Source organism: Elgaria multicarinata, chromosome 4 (genome assembly GCF_023053635.1).
Source record: "Elgaria multicarinata webbii isolate HBS135686 ecotype San Diego chromosome 4, rElgMul1.1.pri, whole genome shotgun sequence".
Classification (NCBI taxonomy): Eukaryota; Metazoa; Chordata; class Lepidosauria; order Squamata; family Anguidae; genus Elgaria; species Elgaria multicarinata.
Window position 1 is genome coordinate 95,178,189 of NC_086174.1, and position 24,555 is coordinate 95,202,743.

General features: G+C 41.9%; 1 protein-coding gene across 1 annotated transcript in view; it reads left to right on the forward strand.

Moving 5' to 3' along the window:
- The first annotated feature begins 14,025 nt into the window (after positions 1–14,025).
- PREP (prolyl endopeptidase) overlaps positions 14,026–24,555 on the forward strand; it is an 82,684-nt gene continuing 72,154 nt past the window's right edge. The window contains exons 1-5 of the mRNA XM_063124839.1: positions 14,026–14,132; positions 17,004–17,078; positions 21,803–21,936; positions 23,458–23,588; positions 23,973–24,182. Of these exons, the coding sequence (XP_062980909.1) occupies positions 14,088–14,132; positions 17,004–17,078; positions 21,803–21,936; positions 23,458–23,588; positions 23,973–24,182 (595 nt within the window). The 5' untranslated portion in view covers positions 14,026–14,087. The remainder of the gene's footprint in view (positions 14,133–17,003; positions 17,079–21,802; positions 21,937–23,457; positions 23,589–23,972; positions 24,183–24,555) is intronic.

The following is a 24,555-nucleotide window of genomic DNA, read 5'->3' on the forward strand; positions in this document are numbered from 1 at the left end:
GGGCAATGAACATTGAGGTCTTAGACCAGTTAGCAGCCCTGCATAATTCCAGTGTGGAAACTTCCCATGAGAACACAGTCAATGTCAACAGTCCGCAAGTAGAATGTGTTCTTATCTGACTCAGAACATCCTTCCCAGCCAGGTGCTATGCCTGGCTGGGAAGTTATAGTCTGTACAATCCAAAGTTATAGTCTGTACAATCCAAGAGGCAAGTTTTTGCGGTGACACTGGAGAGCCTTTATTACAGCCTCTGTAGCATACAAAAAGCTTAGGAGATTTACAAAGGGACTCTGTCCTGGACTTGTAGAAAGCCAAAGCTCTCCGGACATCTAATGAATGTAATGTGGATTCTAGCAGATTAGAGGGAGACTGAAAAAAGGTTGGTAAGAGGACATCTTGGTTAAGGTGAAAATCAGAAACCACTTTAAGGAGAAATGGCACATCTGGCTGAAAAACTCCATTGTTTTTATGGAAACTGAGATGTGGTGGATCAACTTGAAAGGCACAGATTTCTGATGCTCTTCTAGCTGATGTAATTGCGACAAAAAAAACTTTGAATGTTAAGAGTCTCAAGTCAATAGTTGCCATCAGTTCAAATGGCTTAGCCATAAGAGCTGTCAGTACCGCTGATAAATTCCACTGCAGAATCAAAGGACGTACCAGGGGAGCTAAACTGGGCAGACCCTTCAAAAATTTCTTAGTCAGAGGGTGAGTAAAGACAGAAAACCCTTGAACTAAGTTATGCTTTACTGAAACCGCTGCCAGATATACTCTAACTGAAGAATACTTCAAACCTGCTCTGTAAAGTTCCCCATGTCCTCAAATGGGGATGCCCTCTCTGACATACCCACAACATCATTGGGTGATGGGACAGAATGTGGGACCGACAAAAGACATGTCAAATCCGCTATGTATTCTTTGAGTGACTGAGAAGAATCCTTCCTAGTATCTACCGCAGCTCAGAGCGCTGACTGGTCTGTTATGGGTTCTGCAGTTTGTTGGGTGGAATGTCTGACCCACATGAACAGCGAGAAGGTATTGTGGGCGACACTCCAAAAATTGTCCTTCGGTGGGCAGGATGCTGATGCCAATGATGGATATTGGTAACATGGTGCAGTTGCTCTGAGGTACTGAGATCTATGAACCATGACATCATATTCTCTCCCGCAGTGCCAGTCATCAACAGACTGAGGGCTACATGGAGGAGCAGACTAGTCGGAGTAGCGATCCCAGTCACGTACTGGAGATCTGGATCTATACCTATAATATCTATAGTCATAGCCCTCTCCCGCATATGCATGCCAGTGTGCCTGAATAGATGTTTCTCTTGAGCATACTGTGCGTGGAGGAGGCAACTCTTCCCTTGGTTACGATGTATCTCTAATTTCGCCCTCCAAGATTGAAGTGGTCTGCGGAACCAAAGGGATCAGAGTCAGAGAAGCAACCTGTACTTGTGGTTACTGAGCCGGTCTTTGAGGACTAACTGAATGTGTCAATACTGAAGCTGTTGATACCGTAACTGAAGGGGCAGCCGCCTTAGGATCCTTAGTCTTTTAGACTAAGCGTCTGAAGAGGTTTCGTGCTCTCTTAGCTTTTTTTTGGAGTTTCTTAGCCGTAGTGATGGCCAAGGAATGTCTCGGTGTCGGAGGATCCAAACGGCCCATGGTTAGAGCCTGCTGATCCAGACAGGAGGCTGCAGGCGGAGGCATGGTCGATGAATGAGGAGCTGAAGGGGCTCTAGGTGTATCAACTGCCTCCAAGGCTCTTCTCCAAAGAATTGCCCTCAATTGGTCAGATCAGTTGCCACAAGCTTGCATAGACAGGCTCATGCAGTGAGTGCAGGTCTCAACTACATGAGATTCTCCCAGACAAAGGGGTCACAAGGAATGTCCATCCATTAGAGGGACTTTATTCCCACAACAAGAACACTTTTTAAACAAAGCTCTTTGTGGCATAAGTGGTGAAAAAATGAGACGAAGGCCCCACAGTCAAAGAACGCGAAAACGTAATGACAAAAAACATCGTTGACAAAAATTACTCTCTTTTTATTTTTTAAAGAAGAAGAAGAAGAAGCAAGGTAAAACAAGGGGGGAAACAGAAAAAGGGAGTGAAATATTAACGAAATCTCAGCCAAAACTTTCACCAAATGCAGTTCTAAACGAACGAAGTTCCTCACAAAGCACCAAGCATGGCAGTCGAAAAGTAACTGAGGGGGAAGCAGGAACCCGTTGAAGCATGCGCAGTAGGATGGTGGGGGAGGGCTCCCACCAAAAACAATCTCAGCTATGGAAGTTTCCCAAAGCTAGCCTCAGTACAGGTGCAGAGCCCATATGTGTGATGCACAGAGACCACAAAGAAGAACCTCAGGTGTGCGGGGCCAATTCCAACCCTGAGGGGGTCCCAGTATGACCTTACAGAGTTCCCCAGTGGGGCATGCCCCTCCCCTTGGGCCCCCTTCCCTCACCTAAAACTGGTGGTTTGTTGCCGTTTTTTGCCATTTTCCCCCTATTCGAAAAGATTGAAATGCCTCTCCTTACACATAGTTCCGAGCTTTAAGGTAAAATATGCAGATACTTTTGCCTTTTTGGCCCTGCCCCATTTGCTTTTTTGGCCCCACCTACCTCTGAACCAGAATTTCGTTCTGTACCACCCTGCTTTAGGATGTATCTACAACACCCTCATTCGTCCCTCCTTCCAGGGAACCCTTCAAAACTGCCCTTCTGTGAGAATTGGAGATCTTTCAAAAGGAAACATATAATCTACAATTCCCAGGATTCTTTGGGGTACCGACAATTCAGTGTAAAAACTATACAAATCTGTAACACAAATATGGCCTGAGTGGAATTTGGACCTTCAATCTGCCTCTGTTAATTCTTGAATCTTGAATATATTCTGTATGCGACAAAAACTGTCCTGTTAAAGACCTAGCAAATACTTTAAACAAATTGCATGAAGATGATTCAAGTAGCAAAAGAGCATTTTTCCAATCTAGGAAAATGCCCACTATGTTTGAGAAGAAAGCACTTTAACATAACTTTCATTCATCGTTTCCTATTCATTGCAAAACATGTTAAGACAGCACAAGTAGTCACATGAATTACAGTGAACTGGTGGATAGGAATAAAAGGTTAACCACTTATTTAATGAGAAATGCAAATTTGCTACACTGTTGGTTGACACATTACTACTTGCCCAATGTCTTCTTAAGGATCCTAACACACCAGGCAATTTCCTGAATGAACATCATTTATGGGTAAGAAAACCACAGGTACACCTTAATATAGGACTAATGCGCATTGCCTATTTAACTGAATATACTTGTGGTGAGAAGCCACAATAGTAGGCTTGTTTGATTTGTTCCTCCTGCGTTATTTTTTTTAATCTGTTCTTCCATTCTATTCCTGTCTTTTACGTAAGTCTGTTTGTTTTCTATTTGTAAGTACAATATCTATGCAAAGCATTGTGATATATCATTTGGATTCTGCTGTGTAGTCTTTAATAGATTAAATGTATTCATAGAATTAAGAGGTTATTGCGTAAGGATTACATTACTTAGGAAGCTTGGTGGGTGACTATTGTTCACTTGTTTTCTTTTCTTTCTCATTTCAGTACAAAATGTGGTACATTTTGTCACAATGTGGAAAAGAAGACCTCCTTTGTGCAGAGGTAATAGATGCACCACCCCTAAAGAAATATGGGGGGCGGGGGGTTGCACATGCCTCATGCCTCACTACATCTCAGCAGAGATGTCCTAATAATAGCCAGTGTGGTGTAGCGGCTAAGGTGTTGGACTGGAAGCCGGGAGATCTGGGTTCTATTCCCCACTCAGCCATGGAAAACCACTGGGTGACTTTGGGCCAGTCACAGACTCTCAGCCCAACCTACCTCACAGGGTTGTTGTTGTGAGGATAAAATGGAGAGGAGGATTATGTACGCCGCCTTGGGTTACTTGGAGGAAAAAAGGCGCAATATAAATGTAATAAATAGATAAAATAAATAAATAATTTCACTAGAGAGTTAGGCTGTTATTTTATGGCACTACTCATAATCACATACATAGGTAAGAAGCTTCTCATACCTGGTTCATCTATACTAGGTTGTATGAACTCCAACAGCCTGACTTCACAAGTGGCTTTGCTTTAGGCAAATTTCTCTCTCACAGCTTCCTGTCCTCAACTGTAAAACATAAATAACTGTAACCACCTCCTATTTTTTTTCTTTTTTTGTGAGAACCAGAAAAATAACCATTATACAACAGTAACAAAACCAAAAATCAAACCCTTAACAGTTACAGAGTTATACATGCATGTTATGCAATGGATAGTTTTGTTTTGTTTTATTGGTTGCCATCTAGCACAGCTACACACTCTTAAGTCCTAAACGCTAAGACAGGGCCTCTTTCAGGCCGTGGACCAAATTCAATTTCGGAGAAGCTTTTGGGACTACATTTTGAAAGTTGGCGGAGCCAAAAGCAACAGGGATGAGGCCAGGGGGCTGCCTATACGCTTTGAAAGCCCCATGGTGGTTGCGCAGTGGCGCTGTGTCAGTCATGTGACGCAGCAGCCACCTCACAGGCATAGTAGGGCTTTCCTGCGAAGCTGTGATTCAAAAGAGTTGGGGACAAGCCGCAATTTTTTTGCCAAAGTGAGATGAATACGGTGCAGCCGCAGTCTATTCTCACTTTGGCGTTGAGGTGGAGGCACTCCCCAAGCAGATGGCGACTCTTTATTGGACGCTGTCCACCCGGGCAGAGGGTGAGCCTGGTGAGCCAAATGGCTGCCGGAAAGCCCGCGTCCTCTCTCTGCATCGGGATTAGCCACCACTACCCCACAGCAGAGAAAGTGCACGGGGTTGTTTAATGAGTTGGCAACCCAGAGCTGTAAAGGCAGTCCCCAGAATACTAAAAATACCAGCTTATTGTAGCTTAAAGCTCCTACTGCCAGTAATTAAAGCCTTAGGAGGATAATAAACAAGTCCTACGTAACTTCAGTGAGTGCTTTCCGATGGTTGTGTCCTTTTAAAAATCCTGTCTCAAAAAATACTAATGGCTTAATATTAAGCAAGCATCAGGGGGAAATAACAGGTATAGCTATATGGCAAACAGGCTGTTGTGGTGTCTGTATTGTTATTCTATGGAAGAAGAGTTGAAAGTTTCATGTCAGGTATCAGAGGGAAGAAAATATAGGAGAGCACTTAAGTGTCCATCGGAATGTTTCCACTGTTTGCTAAAGGATAAGATGTCTGTGGTCAGGGTCAAATACCCTTGGTTATGACTTGCATAACACTGAGTTGTGAACTCATGATACAAAGGTAGGGAAAAGTCTTTTCAAGGTATGCAAGGGGAAAATAAAATGGGCTAGATAAAGTGCTCAAGGCTGGAGCAACGAAAGAGTTTCCAAATACGTCATTACACCTCCATTTACCTCTGTGCTTCTGCTAGGCCTTTACTAGTACAGTTGGTATCCAGGCCAGGATAGAGGATGGATAGCTAGCTCAGGTGAGGTGGGACTAGAAAATGTACTTTTGCCAGGGAATTGTCTGTGATGAGGTTTGTAAACCCCTCCCTTAAACCCAAAGCTGATGGGTTAATATCTGTTTAGTTCAACTCATAATCAGCATTGCCAACTTGTTTTTTTATTAGTTTCCGCTCCTGGCCTTTAATATCCACAGACAGAAGTGGCACAGGAACAGGCTAATTTTTCTGACAAGGTGGCAACTCAACCCCAAGCGATGGAAACAGATATTTATTTATTTATTTTATTATATTTTAATTCACCCAATAACAACTCTTCTCTGAGCAGATTACAAACAATTCAAAGAATAAAATACAATACAGGTATGAGTGGTACACATAATGGGAAGCAGCCTAATTCATTTCCAGCACCAATATAATGTGCTTTAACCTGCTAGTAACCTGTTAGGAATGGAAAACTCAAAATCTCTGGGAAAGGGACCAGGCAAAACCTGGGACAGATAAGCTTAGTCCTTCCTCTCTTGGAGCTTTGGTAGGAGAACTCAATTTCATTTCATTTATTACATTTCTATACTGTGCAATTGCCAAAGCTCCCTGGGCAGTTCACAAAGATTAAAAACCTTAAAAATACAGGATTATGCACACTATAAAAACAGTTTAACTACAAATGTATAAACATAACAGACACATATCCAAACACTATCCCATATGATGTGCTGCAAAATACCTGAGAGTAGAGGAAGGTATTAACCTGGCACTGAAAAGATAACAATGTTGGTGCTAAGCGGGTCTCACTGGGGAGTTCATTCCTTAATTGGGGGGCCACCACCAAGAAGACCCTATCCTATGTTGCCACCTTCTGTACTTCCCTCAGAGGATGCACCTGGAGGAGGGGCTTATATGATAAGCGTAGTGTCTGGGTATCTTCATGCCAATCAATTATGTCAGAAGCATGTGGGATGATGGCCCAACCATCAACTCAAAATGAAGAGGCAAGACTAGTAAATTCTGAAGTTGTCTCTAACGGCTGGGAGTTCCTGTCTGAGAATCACACAATTTTTGCAAGTATCTTACAGAAAAGAAATGTAAATTGGTCCACCTCAGTGACAGCACCAGTGGAAGCAAACCTCATGTCAAACGGAGGGGCTACTTTAGTAATTTTCAATTAAAACTGATTAATTATGCATATTAAAATCTCACACTTTGGCAAAGTTTTACTAGTCTTTAATATTTTACATTTCTGTACCACTTTTCTGCATCATTCATTTTCAACTGCTTTTTCTTAAACAGCTATCAAGAATTACTAATAACCAGACATTTATCTTAGATTGACTGTGAAACCCTGTTCACTCTTGTTTGTCATACTTATGTCTGTTGCAAGACCATCCAACAGCTGCATACTTCTACAAATCTCAGAGGAGAAAGGTCCGTTTCTTTACACAATCACTTTGTGCCTCACCCAGTTTAGATAGCATTTATCTTTAAATGAACTGCACTCTTTTGCAAGTTTGCCTGATATGGTAACAACCAGTACTGCACTTTAGCAAATATTGTACAATTCACAACAATAAAGGCAAAAATAAGGTTGGTAAGCAGACACGATCATTTAGGGTACAATCCTATGTTGGCTGGGGAATGTAGGGAGTTGTAAGATTTTTCTCTTTTTAAACATGTATGGAATTGCACCCTAACATGTTTTTGGTCTTGAGCACACAGCATAGTAATCCTGCATGTACTTACCCAAGCATTTAAGTCCTGCTAATGTCAGACAGGACTAATCATGATTGGGAGTGCAGGCCTTATATGAACGTAGAAGAAAAAGGAAGTAGAAGGGGCAAACAAGATGTGCAAGCATTTTCACTCTTGGTAAATGGAAAGAAGACTCAGAAGGCTGCAATTCTGAGCAAAGGAGTGCCTGGGGAGAAGGACTCTTGAATGCTTAGCCCTTAACCCTTTTAAGGATCATTTATTTCTCTCTCCCCACTTGCCTCCCTCCACCAGTGCTGTTTTTCCCTGCACAGGGTTCCAGATACAAACTTAGAAGGGTTACGGTGAGAGGCCTGAAATCTTTAAACAAGCAAAGGGCAAATCGGAAGGAAAACTTATTCTTTGAGTTCATTGCCTGCCTGACTTAGTTTTTCTCCCATATCAACACCACCCACAGGATGGACCACAGGCTAGAATCAGGGCAACATCAGATACATGGGCTGGATGCCAACCCTGAGGAATAAAAGCCAAAATATATTACATAACATTACCTTCAAAGATAATGCTCAAAATGTTAGCCATGTTTCAATTCTTTTTTAAGTAACACAAAAAACATGTGTTAGCCTTAACCAAAACCAAAATGTAGATACCATATTTCTTCATTTCTAAGACACACTTTCCCCCCATATAAACATCTTTAAAAACGGGGTGCGTCTTAGAATTGCAGACGTGTCTTAGAGGTTTTTTTTTTCTGTTGGTGGTACTGAAATTAGTGTGTGCGTCTTACAATTGACGGCAACTTACAATCGAAGAAATACGGTAGCAAAGAAGTTAAGGAAATAGGTAATACCAAAGATGTATAAAATTTAATACAAAGTGTAACTATCAAAATTAACACTTAATATAAGTTTCCAAGAGCACTTATACACATACAAAGCCAAACTATGTGTATAATAAGTGCTCTTGGAAACTTATATTAAGTGTTAATTTTGATAATTACACTTTGTATTAAATTTTATACATTTTTGGTATTACCTATTTCCTTAACTTCTTTGCTATCCTCAATTCTTTTTTAAACCTCTCTTGCTCTTATCTATCAGATGATATGAGAATTCTCCTTCCTTACCCATTTTAGGAATGTCACCTTCACTATCAGCACTTAGGCCACAGAGAGGCAGTTAAACAGTGGCCTGGGGAAACCTGGGGGTTGACTATATGACACCATGTCAGAAGGGGATTAGCACAAAACCTTGCAGCATCGCTGCTGAGAAGCTAATTTGAAAAGGCTAGATGGGGCAGGAGGAAGCGTGGACTATCTGGCCAGTAAAACCATTCCATTGTCCTGCCCTGCGTTCCTGTTGCTTACGCAGCTACGCCTACCGGATAACCCAAACTGATGCCAGGAAACATCAGGGTGACCTCAGAGCAAAGGTAAAAGTTGTGATAAATCGAGAGTTGAAAACGCAGAGTTTTGGGGGAGAAATCCTGACCTGGCTGCGAGTTTGTGGCTGCGTCGTTTAAACAACGCAGTAACACTGTGCAGCCACAACGGGGCAAATCCCCATTTGGTCATAAAGCTCAGTGGCAGATCAGTAGCTCCCATTCTACCCTAACTCACAAGGTTGTCATGAAGAATGAAAGCCGAAATATATTACATATCCCCCTTCAGCTCCTTGGAGGAAAGTTGGGACAGAAATGTAAATAGTCCAAGGTGGAACCCAAAACATTTCACTAAATAATGCTTAAGCTCTGTTTTGCAGACACTTAGGGAGCAATCCTATACTTGAGAACTGCCAGCAGAGGGGCTCTAAGATTCCAAGGAGGCTCTTCTACAGCAGTAGAAAACGAGATCCACAGCTGCCATGAGAGATACACCAGCAGAACACACCACTGCAGGTTGCTGTTGTCAATCTGTGTCTGGTGTTGTTGTGTTCCCTGGCCACTTCTCTTGGCTGCTTAGAAAAAGAATCTTTACCTTCCTGGGTGGGTCCTAGACCCTTGGCCCAGGAGGAAGCTAAATGGGAGATCTGTTGAGTAGGCTGTCTCTTCCTTCCTTCCTTCCTTCCTTCCTTCCTGCATTGTGCTCAGAAAACAGAGCTTGCAAGGGGCATAAGTTGATTCAAACTGTCTGGAGGGATGCCCTGAGGACTTGCACTAGTGGGGTCATTTCTTAGTTGTGCTGCACTGGTGTTCTAGAGGTGCTATTTATTTATTTATTACATTTTTATACTGCCCAATAGCCAAAGCTCTCTGGGCGGTTCACAAAAATTAAAACCATGAAGAGCATAAAAACAACCAACAAACTTAAAACACAAATACAAAATACAATATAAAAAGCACAACCAGAATTTTTGCCACACAGCAAAAATTCGTATAGGTTAAAATATGAGATTAAAACAGCAACGTTTAAATTTAAGTTAAATTAGGTGTTAAAATACTGAAAAAATAAAAAGGTCTTCAGCTGGTTTTGGAATGAAAACAATGTAGGTGCCAAGCAAACCTCTCTGCATATGACACTGCATATGTTGTGAATCAGCAGGCGTCTGGGATAGAGTGCCTCTATCAATCAGAATTGATTGGCTCTCTCCATATGTGCTGTCACTAACATAACCCCTAATTGGTGAGTTTGGCCTTGTTTCCAGGGATGATGTTTGTACGTTTTCATTTTATTTTATTTTTATTTATTTTTGTATTTTGTGGTTGTGGGCTTCTCTCTCCTCTCATGGGCTGAGCACACATAGGATTCCATCCCCATCTTTCCCCACCCCCAGCATGTGATTGGAGTACAGAATTGCTCTTTTACTCAAATATAAATATTTAGGTGAGCTGTACCCTAGTAGGATCCAGAGGCTACTTGAATGCAGCATGTTTAGTTGTTTTTCAGGTTTTATCTGAAAAACATGCACGCACACACACACGTGCCTAATCTACACCAAGCAGTATATATTTCACTATGAAAGCAGTATGAAAGTGGTATATAAAAGGCAGGAGCCACACCAAGCAGGATATAGCAGTATGAAAGCTGCATATGGTATGTGTCAATGGGCCCCAACATTTGTCAGTGCACTTCAATACCGTTATAAAGCAGTAGTGTGGCTCCTGCCTTTTATATACCACTTTCATAGTGTAATATCCTGCTTGGTGTAGATTAGGCCACAATGAGGCCAGAAAAGTTTTCAAAGCAAATTGTTAGATACAAGATATTTTGGTACAGAAGAATACATTTCAGGAGAGAGAAGTAGGCAGACAGGCAAAGAAGACCATCTCAGAGCCTGCTTCCTCTCCACATAGCCATTACCATCTGTCATCTTTTAATATTGTTTACCGTATTTTATTAACGTAAGTATGATGTTAAAAATCAAAATCAAAGTCAAGTCTATCAAAATCAATAGAAATTACTTTACTGGTGATGGAAACTGTAGGCATGGAACCATCAAGTACTATGTTGTGTTTTTTGTTTTGTTTTTACAAATGCTGCAAAGATTTTAAGCGTTAATAAAATTTAATTTGTTTTAGATAACATCAGACACAATATGCCTAGCTGGATTTAAAACACCAAATGAAAGATCTCACAGGATTGCCCAGGAAATGTTTTGACTGTCATCAGTGAGATAGAAAAACAATGTGATTTTGCTGCCACCTCTTGATACATTTCAGAAACACAGGCTCACCTTTTTAAAATAATACAGCACGTTAACATTGAAAAGAAGCAAGAATGACTGGATGGCTGGACTCAATGGCCTTATAGGCCCCTTCCAACTCTACTATTCTATGATTCTATGAATAAATTTGTTTTAAAAAGGTTTCTAGTTACTGATATAGCAATATCATCAATTAAAAGGAAACAGATATTTTACAACATATATCACTGTCTGAACCCAAGAAGAGAAGAGTTCCCTTGTTTTCCAAAGCTGCCATTCATGTTAACAGAAGGATCTGATCCACATGCATGCTCATTCATTTCAGTGGAATTGAATGGAGTAGTAATCTAGCTATGTGGATATAGATCTGTGAATCTGGTTACTATACTGCTCACTTAGCTTAGGAAGTTATAGAGTCATTGTGGGATTTGTAGGCTGAACAATCAAAAATATTTTAAACTTATATATACACATACACATGACTTCAACCCTCCCAACACACACACACACACACACACACACACACATCAAAAAACCTGTCAATTTAAGACCAGAGTTAAGGCTATCACATGATGGCTCAAACTCCACAAAAACAGGAAATTGGAAGCTAGGGCTGATGCCTTAGCTGATGTGCCCCATGATCAGTGATGATGCTATCCAATGTTAGAAACTGGATGATTGGAGTTGTAATCCAACACATCTGAGGGCACCAGCTTGGGGAAGTGTGCTTTAGCAGTGGAGACTGGTGGCTCTGATTTTGATGGGGATGTGAATCCATTCTGGGTTTTAGTCAGAACCAGCCAGAACTCTAAAGGAGCTATCCCTGGTAGGTTTCAGGACCTTGGATAGCTCCTTTAGACCACCTACTGGTTCTGACTAAAACACTGAATGGATTCACAGCCCCATCGAAATCAGAGCCACCAGCCTCTACTGTGCTTTACTCTGTACAGCTCCAATAGCCAAACTGTTGCTATGAGGGGAAATGTATTCTTTCCTTTCCCCTCTTTCCCAAAACATAGCTACTATAGTCCTCTTCTATGCAGAGAGAAAGAAGATATGAGTAAAGATATGTTTTTGTAGGGCTTAATTTGACCCAGGGTTCCACAAGGCTTCCCGGGAAGCTGTTGTTGTTGCACTGTTCAGAGCCATGCTGGATCAGACCATGAATCCGTCTAGTTCGGCATTCTGTTCATACGGTGGCCAATCAACTGCCAATGTGAAACCCATAAGCAGGACATAACACCTCTTTCTTACCCATGTTCCCCAGCAACTGGTGTACATAGGCACACAACCTCTGATGCTAGCATATAGCCATCAGGACTAGTAGACACTGATCCTCTGTAAATTTGTTTAACCCTATTTTAAAACTATTCAAATTGGTGGCCATCAATATGTCTCATGTTAGCGAATCCCACAGTTTAACTACGAGCTGTGTGAAGAAGTACATCCTTTTATCTGTCCTGAATCTTCCACCGATCAGCTTCATGGAATGACCCTGGGTTCTAGTATTGAGAGGGGGGAAATGTCGCCTGATCCACTTTCTCCACACCATGTATAATTTTGTACACCTCTATCTCCCAGTTTGGAGATCCTTTTAGAACGCCTCACAATCCCTTTCTGTTTTAACCAACCTAAATAATTGGGTGTCATCAGCAAACTTGGCCAACTCATTGCTCACTCCTAATTCCAAATCATTTATGAATAAGTTGAAAAGCATTCGTCCTGATACAGATCCCTGTGGGAGCCCATTACTTACATCTCTCCATTGAGAGAATTTACCATTTATTTACCATTATAACTGTTCTTTAACCAGTTACTGATCCATAAGATAACCTCTCCTCTTATTCCATCACTGCTAAATTCGCTCAGGAATCTTGGTGAGGGATTTTGTCAAAAGTCTCTTGGAAGTCCAAGTAAACAATGTCTACTGGATCACTATCTACATTTTTATTGACAGGAGTTACCTTTGCAGAAGCTATCTTGATTCTTTTTCAGCAGGGCTTGTCCTTCTATATGCTTACTAATTTTATCTTTAATAATGCTTTCAACCAATTTATCTGGAATAGACATTAACTAGTCTGTGATTTCTCAGATCCACCCTAGATCCCTTTTAAAAATTAGTGCTATATTGACCATTTTCCAGTCCTCTGGCACAGAGACTAATCTTAGGGACTTTTCTTTTCTTTTTGTAAGGTAGTCATCTTTTTTCCTGCCAAGGTAGTAATCCAATATGGGTAAGCATTCCTTGCCCTGCATGCATGTCCATACATCCTGTTGAATTTCAGTTTGTCTTGCATCCATGGAAGGCACAAGAGCCTTAGCAGGGAAAAAAGAGGTAAACCTCCTCAACTCTCTGTTATGTACACTTCGCAGTAATAATAAAAAGAATTTCTCAATGTACAAAATGTTTTCCCTGTATCTGATAAAGGGAACGCATTTTGTACATTATCAGAGAAATGTATCACCAAACAATCAAAGGCCTCCTTCTCAGTTAGGACGCAAGTATGTTTGCATTAATTGGAAGCCGCTTTGCTTTGTTCAAAAGGGAAAGTGTGGTAACGGATTAAATAGTAATGGACTCTCTCCTCCCACCCCCGAGCCATGTTAGTTTGTTGTGGCCCAACGACTTAACAACTTTACTTGTAGAATCAGATCACATGAGCATTGTAAGATGCATGAAACAGTATCCTAAGTTGCTAGGGTTCCATGTAGATATGATTGCAGACTGAGGCATGCTGGGAGTTGTAGGACTCCTTTCTGTCTAAGCATGCATAGGGTTGCACCCTAAATCTACTTTTATCCGACGGGAGTAAATTCCGTTGCACACGGTGGGACTTACTTCTGAGTGTACACGCGTAAAATTGCGCGGTGAGGTTGCAGGACTGACCTCCGTGGTAATCACGCACACGGAGTAAAATGTAAGGCGCCTGCTCTGCCGCAGCTCCTCGACTCGGTTTACAAAACGCTTTGCAAATGAAGAGACCCCAGGCGGGGAGAGAGAGAGAAAAGAAGTCGCGCTGGCTCTTTACTGCAGAGGGAGCCGTTCCGGCCTCCGCCTCCTTCCTCGCCTCTCTTGCGGGAGGTGGCGGCTCCTCGTCGGGGAATGGGCGGGCTTTGCTGCGGCTGAGGATTTTGCACGCCGGCTGAAGGGGAAGCCGAGCGGCGCCTGGCCCTGCCTGGTTCCTCCTCTTCCTGCATCCCGCCCCTGCGCCGTCCGCACCGCCGAGGCGTCCCGCTGCCTTTCCCTGCAACCCACCGTCACCAGCATGCAGGTGTTCCAGTATCCCGAGGTGTATCGCGAGGAGACATCTGTGAGTAGTACCGGCCCAGGGGTCCTGCGGCTCTCCTGCCACACGGGAGACTCCCCGCCGCTGCTGCCCTGCTTCTGCCCGGTTCTCTTTTGTCTGCCGTGCAAGCCCAGCCCGCCGCCTTTGGGGTTCCGTCTCCTTGGGACAGCTCCCGCTCCTACCTGCCTATTGTCTTGGGGCTCTGTGATCTCAAGAAAATGCTCCCCTGCACCACCACCCCACATCTAGCCCATCCTGTTGCCTTTTAGCCCAGTCTTCCCCCAACCTGACGCCCTCCGAATGACTTGGACTTCAAATCCCATCCTCTCCAGCCAGCATGGCCAATGGTCGGGAATGCTGGGAATTGTCCTCCAAAACATCTGGAGGGACCAGGTTGGGAAAGGCTGTTCTATACAATGTAGATCACCTTTCCACAACCTGGTACCTCCCCATCATGGCCACCAGCACAGCCAATAGCCCTGCTGTTTGGGGTGCTGGGAGCTGTAGTCTTTGGAGAATGCTATGTTGAAGGAAGCGGATATAGATGTTTGAGGTAGTAACAGGTGTTATGTTGACTGAAGGACTGTACCATTCGAACACGCATTTGCACTGCTCTCCCAACCTTTTGAGTGTGTCCAACCCCATTGGGGAGGTAGATTTTAGGTGCCCGTATTTTCTGTCTATGCTGACCACTGAGGGTGTGGGAATTACTGCAGGCTGTTACTGTGATCACTGCTTCACACATTATGTTTTTGCCTCTGAAGACAATTGGGGCTGCCTGTTTGGGCAGAAAAATACATTGTGTGAACTGGCTGCCAGAGCTTAGCATTGACATATTTTAGTCTTGCCCAAGCCTGAAGTTAAAGAAAACCTGCTGTTCAAGCATGTTTTCCCAAAGTCATATTGGCTAGTAACCCTGGGGCTGGTTTACAGTGTGTGGGCTGGCTAGATTGTGTCTGGTCTTTCTACATTGCAGTGATTCTCTACTTGTGGGGCACAGTGTTCTGGGTACTTGGGGCTCGGCAGAATCTACGCTACTGCTTTGGGATGGTATTGAAGTGCACTGACAACTGTTGGGGGCCCATGACACATTCCATATACCGTTTTCAAACCGCTTTCAAAGTGTTATATCCTGCTTGGTGTAGATCTAGCCAAGATGTATGGATAGATTATATTGCCTCACAGCAGGAAATGGGCTTAGATTACCTTGACCCCTTTCTGCTATGATTCTATTAATTTTGGGGCTCCAGTTTGTCCCTCCAGTTAAACCCTTTAAGCTTAAGAAATTGTACCTACCTGTAGGAAAGAGAACAATGTCTTGCAGAAGTTTTGCACTTTAGCAGCTTCACTTACCATTTTTCAAATCTGCTGAGAGTCAGAGGTACCTAGCACCTGCCCTATGACCCAGCTCCATGAGTACACCAGGAAATAAAATCCTTCCCAAAGAAGCCATTGAGATATTTTTGCATACTTCGTCTTCTGCATAGTCAAGCAGTAACTCTTCTTTCCCACTTCCCGTAGAGATCTATGACTTCAATTTTTTTTTTTAAAAAAAAACAACTTTCACAATCTTTATAGCTTTGCTTTTCTAAATAATAGGGATAATAAGTAGCATCCAGTTGGATGCTACTGCTAGTATAAATTCACTGTGCTAGCATAAGGGACCTGTAGCACAACCTCAACAGTGTTAGCTGGTTCAATGGGTTTTCCAGGGAATTTTGTCAAGCTATTGGCATTGTGGTAAAGGTCCCTAACACTAATGCAGCATAATTTACATTAGCACTAGTGTCTGATTGGATTCTGACCCTAAGGGTTTGAGAAATAGGAAATCCTGAGTTGCAGAACTTGTTGACTTTCGTTAATTTTTTGCCCAGCCTCTATGGAAGGCGTAAGATGTCATGGCATCACAGCTAAGGTTTAATTTAGCTTTTGCAAATAATCCTTCAGAAGTTATTAGATCCCACTAATTGCTTATCTATACATATCTATATGGAATAGACACTCCAGTAAAAGTGTTGTCGCACCATAGATTTGTACAAATGTACTTTAAATTGACAGTTTTATTTTCAATTCGTTTCATAATGATCCGCAGTATGGAATTTGTCCTTTTCACACTGGATTTCCATTTTCACTGCGCTATCCACCATAATTCCACTGCCAGCTCAGACCTCATCAACGTATATGTAAAGTTTTGTACCACTTTACATTTGCTTACACTGAACCTCATTTGCCGTTTTGATGCCTATTTCCCCAGTGTGGAGAGATCCTTTTGGAGCTTTTCACTGTCCCTTTTTTGCTTTAACTAACCTAAATAGGTTGGTGTCTCTAGCAAACTTGGCAACAGCACTGCTTACCCTTAATTTCGGATCATTAATGGACACTGGTCCAAATACAAGCCCCTGTGGGACCTCACTGTTTCATCCTTCCATTGCGAGACTTGTGTATTTATTCCTGCTCTTTGCTTTCTACTCGAGTTCTCGGGTATGCAAGGTAGGAAATGGATACCTGAGCACCTGAAAGCATCAGCAAGGACTCCATTCCCCATAAATTTCCTATTCCAAATTACTACCCACTGCTGGGAATTTCCTTTTCTAATCTGATTGTGCATCTGGTAATACTGCACAGTTTGCCCATTAACTTCTGCAAAAGATCTGCAAACCTCTGCAGCACATAACTGTCTCTGGATTGAGGAGTGTGTATATACCTAGTTACGTATCATTAATCAATTTGAGGGGTGAGGAGCTATTTCTATTTTGTAAGATAGCTAGATGAAATGACTTGCCCTCTTAATTGCGCCATCTGCTTTTCAGCAGAATATTACAGAATGTCTTTTAACATTATGTGATTCTAAAACACGTTTTTAAAAAACAAATATTTATCTGAAAACAAATGCAGGTGCAAGACTATCATGGCTGTAAAATATGTGACCCATATAGCTGGCTTGAAGATCCCGATAGCGAACAAACAAAGGTAAGCCTCTAATATAATTTTGGACATCTTGGGACAGATGCCTTTGCAAGCTACATGTGCAAGATATTGTTTAAATGTGATATTAATCTTGGAGCAATCTTTTTTTTCAACTCCCAGCATTCCTGACTATTGGCCATGCAGGCAAGAGCTTATGGGGAGTTGGAATCCGAAACATCTGGCAATCTACTTTCTGTCCAGCCCTAGTGTAGACCATTCTGAACTTGATGGACGAATGGTCTGATTCTCTATAATGAGTGTTCCAGTGTTGATTTCAAGTAGCAGAGCTAGGAAGATCCCCTATCAGACTCCTTGGAGGTTGGTTCCAGGCGGCGTAGTTAGACAAGATTAGGCTAGAAGGGAGGATGATCTAAGGAAGTAGCTTCATACATTAAACTGCATTTCCTGTCCTCTTTCCATCACCACCTATCTTCTCTATATATAAAACACTTAGGTATGTTTCCGTAAAGGCTTCAGCTGATAGAGGTTGCTAAGCAACAGTAGCAACGTGTAACGTCAGCTGATACAGGTTGCTAAGTTTCTCGCCCGACTCCTCCAGGCTTTCCAAGGTAATCCTACCCCCCTTTCTGTCTCTTTGCTCCCCCCCCCCACAAAGGGGGAAGTGCCACGGTCCGGAGCATGAGCGAGCAAAGGCCGGGGCCCTTGGTGGCTGGGTGGGAGGCCGCTCACCTACTGCGAGCCGAGGCCCCAGCCTAATCTCATGCGAGCCCAAGGCTGACAGGAACCCCGGGGAGAAGGGGATACCTGCTTCCCCTCCCCCTGACCTCCCTGACCTCCCTGCCCCCCAGGTCTGCCAGATAGCGCTGTATCAGCAGCCCCCAAGCAGCCCATGCCCCCACGATGATATTTAATTAATAAACTTCAAGATATGCTACAACGGCGTATGTTACGCTGGATATAAATATATATTCTGTGACGTTTTATTTATTTATTTTTAATATATTTCTTAGCTGTAAATACATGTAGCAACTATTACATAGGAACACTCATTATATAGAACTGATGGCAAATGCTATATTACCTTGTGTGTATGGATGAAGAGAATTGACACTCCAGCTCAGAAAAGGCAACCGTGTGGCCACAATGTGGTGGCCTCTAGGGCAACAAGGACCTTGTTTGGAGGGTCCAAGCTGCTATAGGAAACTGGGGTGTGGAGGGCTGCCTAGAACCAGACCCCTAAGGTTAATAGTGCCACTGAATGCTGATAGTGAAATGGTAGGGACAGAACAGATGATGTATTGGTCCATTTTAGGTATATGGACATGTGTAGGTGGTAAGCAACAGATCACGCCTTTTCTGTTGGGTAAGGCATGCATGGAGAGAGCTCATCTATGAGAGGCAGCCAGGGGAGCTGGTGCTAGGAGTTGAGATTTCTGCAAGTGCCTGGCTTAGCTTACTTCTTCCAACTTTCCTTTTCTGTATTTTTGGTGTATGCTTTCTTGGCACTGAAAAAGTTTCCTTCTACTTGTGTGCTTCCTCTAATTCTTGATTCTATTATTCTTGATTTTGTCAGTAAGATCTGTCGTTCAAACATCTGTACAATGGATACACCCTCATTGCCCAAGTTCTTCTAATTCAATGTTCCGTAAGTCAGAGGTGGTGAAAGTCTGTAATTAATATATATTAATGCATCCTACTCTCTCTAATTGTGTGAAAGACTAAAGAGCTCTATACCAGAATTACCTGTAGAACAAAAAACATGTTTAATAAAAACGCACCCTGTTGGTTCAAGCAAGTTCGCTCAGGTGTGTGGAAAGCAAACTATCCCAGTGTCAGCAGTTATTAAAAAGAGGGTAGGTTGAGTCAACGACTTAACATGATCTTCCTAAGCTATTTCCTATTCTTCACGGAATAAAATATACATTGTGCGTTTGTATGGGTGCACTGAGAACTTATGTGAAAGCTTGATTTGCAAATAGCATAAACTGTTTGTTCAATCAACAATCCATTTACCTGCCAAATGTGTGATAACTAAACAGGCAGAACTATTAGTAGTTGTACTTTCAGTAATTCTCCTTCTGTGTTGGATATAATCCTATTAACTTCACTAGTTTACTCACATTTGGCACATGGCTAAGGAATTTGGTAGAATCCAGCCATATTCAGGGATGCAGTAAAACCTGTTTGAATTCTCTTCTGGAGTTGCTGTACTACATCCATGGCCTATTCTTCTTCTGTAGAAGACGGTATTGTATTATAATACCATAAATCAGTCTTCAACGAACCCACTTGTATATGGTGACTATGTATAAAACTTTGTGCGGTTCATATTCTCATAAAGTGATTTCATCTAGTGAATGGTCTACAGTCGTGTGATTTCAGTACTTTTGAAGACTTATATGTGATTTCAGTACTTTTGAAGACTTCATTTTATTTAGTTGACTTATTACAGTTACTTCCCAAGAATCAGTTCTGATTCTCACCCAGCATGTGAGTAAAGAACAGAATAGGAATGTGCACAGCCTTCACAAATGATATTCTTCATGTACTAAGATACCATATTTCTTCGATTCTAAGACACACTTTCCCCCCCATATGAACATCTCTAAAAATGGGGTGCGTCTTAGAATTGCAGGTGCGTTTATTATTTCTTAGAATCAAAGCTTTTTTTCTGTTGGTGGTACTGAAATTAGTGTGCGTCTTACAATCGATGGCGTCTTACAATCGAAGAAATACGGTAGTACTTTAGCAGCAAATAGACACAGTGCCCAGATATTTGCTAGCCATGGCGTTCCGGTGCAGTCATTACAGAACACTTCTCTTGACTATGGTTAAAAGATTGGACGTGGCCTGGTCTTCAACCCAACGCATTCTCCATTCTCTCGTCAGTGGTGTCACTTCTCTCTCCCTTTCTTTCTAGCCTTAGCTATGGTTTAGCATTGTGTCTGCGCCAGCATAGATCTCCCTCATAAACAGGGTTTTAAAACCCTGGTTTGCAAACCTTTGTAATAGACGCTGATTAGTATTAAACAGCATTAGCACAGCTGCAGAAGTAATACAGTTCAGGCTGGGAAATTCACCAGGCACGAATGTTTTTGATTAGTCTGAAAGATAGATGGATGTTCATGATTTGTACTCAAGAGAGGCTGTAATTGGCTCAGTCTAAAATCTTGCTGTAAATGCAGTGCTCCTAGTGTGTAATGTATCTAAAATGAACTCTGGTACAGTTAATTACCTGTTCTAAATGTATAAAACACCTGGTTGTTCATTTTCAATGCATTGTTTGGCATGTGTCTTGCTATTGTACAAAGTAGTTTGGTATTAGTTCCCCCCCCCCCCCCTATTACTTCATTTGGGGCCTTGAGTTGGAGCTGAATAGTATTGTTCTCTCCAGTGAGCTCTTAAGAGAAATGATTTTTTTTTTTTAAAAAAAGGGAACTAGTTTTTAGAAACGACCAATTTGTTTTATAGGAACTCATAATATTATGCCTCCTCCTGACCCCTTTATTTTCTGTTTCTCTTCCCTTCGCTAAATTTATGGCTCCTTGGCATCTATTGGTATAGCATTTCAGATGTAATCCAAGGCTGTAATTCAACAAGTGCTCACTTGGGAGTAAGACCTGTTCAACTCAATGAGACTTATTTCTGAATATATTTTCATAACATTGGGTTAGACGTCTCATTGGACACAGCAGGGCTTATTTCCAAGTAAACGTACATGGGGCAAGGCTGCACAGAAGCTAACATGCAATCTTGCTGAAACCATTGTCACCTTTGTTTCACAAGCTCTGAAAGGACTGCTATGTTAGGTCATTTATTAAGCCATGTATTCACACGTTATCTCTTCCAAAAGTTGTAATCTACCTTCACATTAACCTCACCACTGAAACACTTCTTGCTACTGCTTCAGTGGTGACTAAACTATTTCTGTTCCTGGTTCCTTACACCAGCCTTTCCCAACCTGGTGCCCTCGAGATGTTTTTGACTTCAACTCCCATCACCCCCTGTCAGCATGGCCAATGCTCAGGAATGCTGGGAGTGGGGAAGGGCACCTCACACCAATGTGCTTAATAGTCACTGAGCAGTTGCTAGAGGTTTTGTCTGGGTTTAGATCAAAGAGGTCTGTAAACCTAATTAGAGCTCATACCTGTGATGACTAAACATAGTTTAGGATCCTTGAAGCCTCTTAGCCTATTTTCCCCCCTCAGTCTGGGTGTGGTAAACAAGTAATAAAAATATGGCCTACCTCAGCATCCTAATAAAGTGGTTTCATGGCAAAGATGTTCAAGTGAGTCCTTTGATGTGGTGTTGGAAAAGCCAGTTGACAAGTTGTTAGGTCGATAATGAAACATTTGTGTATTTTAACAAGGGATGCTGAAATTAAAGGAAAACCAATCAGGTTGTTCTCCATTCTTGAAAATCAGATAATCAGTTTTGCTTTGATTGTGATCACGTTGTATGCCTGACAGAGCATATAGTCCCTTAATGACATGAGCTGCTGCATTCCTTAAAATAATGCATTTGGTTACACTCAGTTTTACTTTAAGACTGTAATTATGATCGTTATAAAATATTGTTTTACTATCTAGGTCATGGGCGGGCAACTTGTGGCCATCCAAATGTTTTAGCCTGCAACTGTTTTAGTTGTAGGCTAAAACATCTAGGGAGCTACAAGTTGCCCACCCCTGATCTAGGTCAATAATTACTGTTGGTTATCAAATACTTGTTTTACTTCAATATGTTTTGTTTCTTTTCTCTTTTTTTAGGCTTTTGTGGAGGCACAAAATAAGATAACAGTGCCTTTTCTTGAGCAATGCACTGTCCGAGGGGTATTTAAAGAGCGAATGACGGAACTGTATGACTATCCAAAGTACAGTTGTCATTTCAAGAAAGGGAAAAGGTATGTAAGGAATTGTGTGTGTGTGTGTGTGTGTGTGTGTGAGTGGATTATGACCGCATGTTCTCGGCTCATAGCCAGAAATATTGTTGTAATAGTGAGAATTGTTAGGCGTGTTCTGCTTGTTCACTAAGTGGTTCTCAGCTCAGAAAATATATATTGAGTATTTGCCAATTCAATCTCAAGCCAGAAAAATCAGCCTGCCAAGAAAATAGTACAACGGCTATAACTGACAGTGGAAGAAAACATCGGCATCCTGTCCTGTTCTCTCTTTTAATAGCTAGTACATGTAATAAATGAGGGTATCGCTGCTTCTGTGGCTTTTCGATCCAATCATTGCCTTTGCATTCATTGTCTTCCCACTTCCAGTGTTGTTGTTATTTTACTTTTTACTGAGTAGTTGCTTACAAAGACAGCCAGAGTGGTATAGTGGTTAGAGTGCTGGACTGGGACTCGGGAAACCCGGGTTCTAGTCACCACTCAGCCAGGAAACTCAGCGGGTGATTTTGGGTCAGTCACAGACTCTCAACCTCACAGGATGATTGTGAGGGTAAAATGGAGAGGAGGATTATGTAAGTCGCCTTGGGTTCTTTGGAGGCTGAAAACCTAACAAACAAAACTGCTTGTACACTTTCTCTCATGTCTCTTAAGTGCCAAGCTACATGTTAAATTTATTGCATAAACATGTAGTTGTGTCTCCTTTTTTACATGGGTGATTTATCTCTTACCTCCCCAGCGTAATTAGAATTAAATCGTACACCAAGCGCAGCTAAAAGCTTGAGTCTTTGTGCCAGTGAAATGTTTTTCCTAGGCATTCTAACCATGCTGGGGTGTGTCTGTTAGTCCCAATCACCCATGACATTCCCAATAAGGGTCCAACATGCACACCTTGTATACCTGTAATGAATAAAAATAGAAAGGGAGACATAGCTACACATTAAGTGTAACATGTAGTTTGGCCTCAAGTATAACAGCCAGAGAAGGGTGTGTTTTGTTTGTTACATAAAAACTGGAAGGGACAAGATTTTCCTTGGGAACCAAGTGCTCCTTCCGTAAATTGCCCTGTAGTGCAGTAGTTCCCAATTACTTAAGTAGTGCGGAGACCTTGTTTTTCAAATGCCAAGCCATGGACCCCCTACTTTTGAAAATTTTTGTTATCTCTATGGTAGTTACCTGTGTGAAGCAATTTTTTGGAGAAAATAAGGGGTAGCCCCTAATCAAAGGGTTTTAGGTATACTAAAAAACAGACCATAAAATTTGTGATATTTATGATATTACCTCGCAAAAATGACAATGATTTAGTTAGGAATATAAAGATGAATTTAATTTTACTAACGTCTAGTTTACAATTGAACAAGTTATGGCATGGCTAGCAGCTACTAAACCTAAATGTGATGGGAGAAATCATGCCTCTTTTTGTCCTTAACAATCCCTTCCACATCCTGCAAATGAAAAACATACCACTTATTAGTTCTTCACATTAACAGCAATGTTCTCCTTTATTCCTTCTCACGTGCATTCTAGGTATTTTCACTTTTATAATTCTGGACTTCAGAACCAACGAGTATTATATGTGCAAGATTCCTTGGATGCTGATGCCAAAGTGTTCCTTGACCCAAACAAACTTTCTGATGATGGCACTGTGGCTTTGCGAGGTCAGTGCAGCAGATTTTTCGAAATGTGTCATTTTGGACACTAGTTTGTCTGTTTTGAATTACACATAAACACATCTACACAGAGGTGTGAGTGTGGATGTAAATGTCAGAAGATATGTAACTTTTCAGTTTTACATGTTGGTCATGTCTTGAAGGTAAATGCTAGAACATAATCTAAAGCAGGGATGGGAAACGTGTGGCCCTCCAGAAGTTGTTGTTGGACTTCAATCCCCATCATCCCTCACCCTTCGGTATGCTGGTTAGGTTTGATGGCAACTGCAAGCCAACATCATCTTAAGGACTATAGATTCCCCACCCTTGATCTAAAGGAGAACATTGCTGTTAATGTGAAGAACTAATAAGTGGTATGTTTTTCATTTGCAGGTTACGCTTTCAGTGAAGATGGTGAATATTTTGCCTATGGCTTGAGTTCCAGTGGGTCAGACTGGGTAACAATTAAATTTATGAAGGTGGATGGTGCTGAGGAACTTCCAGATGTACTGGAAATGGTAAAATTCAGCTGCATGGCTTGGACCCATGATGGCAAAGGCATGTTCTACAACTGCTACCCAAAGCAAGATGGCAAAAGTGATGGTAAGTAGCATACAAATTAACAGTTCATGTAAGAGCCCATCCTGTCTGAAGGCCCTTTACTCCTTCGTCTCTTTTCTGTTGAAAGCTAAAATTAATTATTTATTTGTTGCATTTCTATCCCACCATTTTTCCTCCAAGAAAGCCAAGGTGGAATACATAATCCCCCTCCTCTCCAGTTTTACCCTCACTACAACAACCCTGTGAGGTAGGTTAGGTTGAGAGTCCGTGACTGGCCTCAAGTCACCCAGTGAGCTTCTCTGGCCGACTGGGGACTAGAACCCAGATCTCCCGACTCCCAGTCCAACACTAGCCACCGCACCACACCAAATTTAACTTAAATACTAAAAATACAACAATGTATGGCAAATAATGA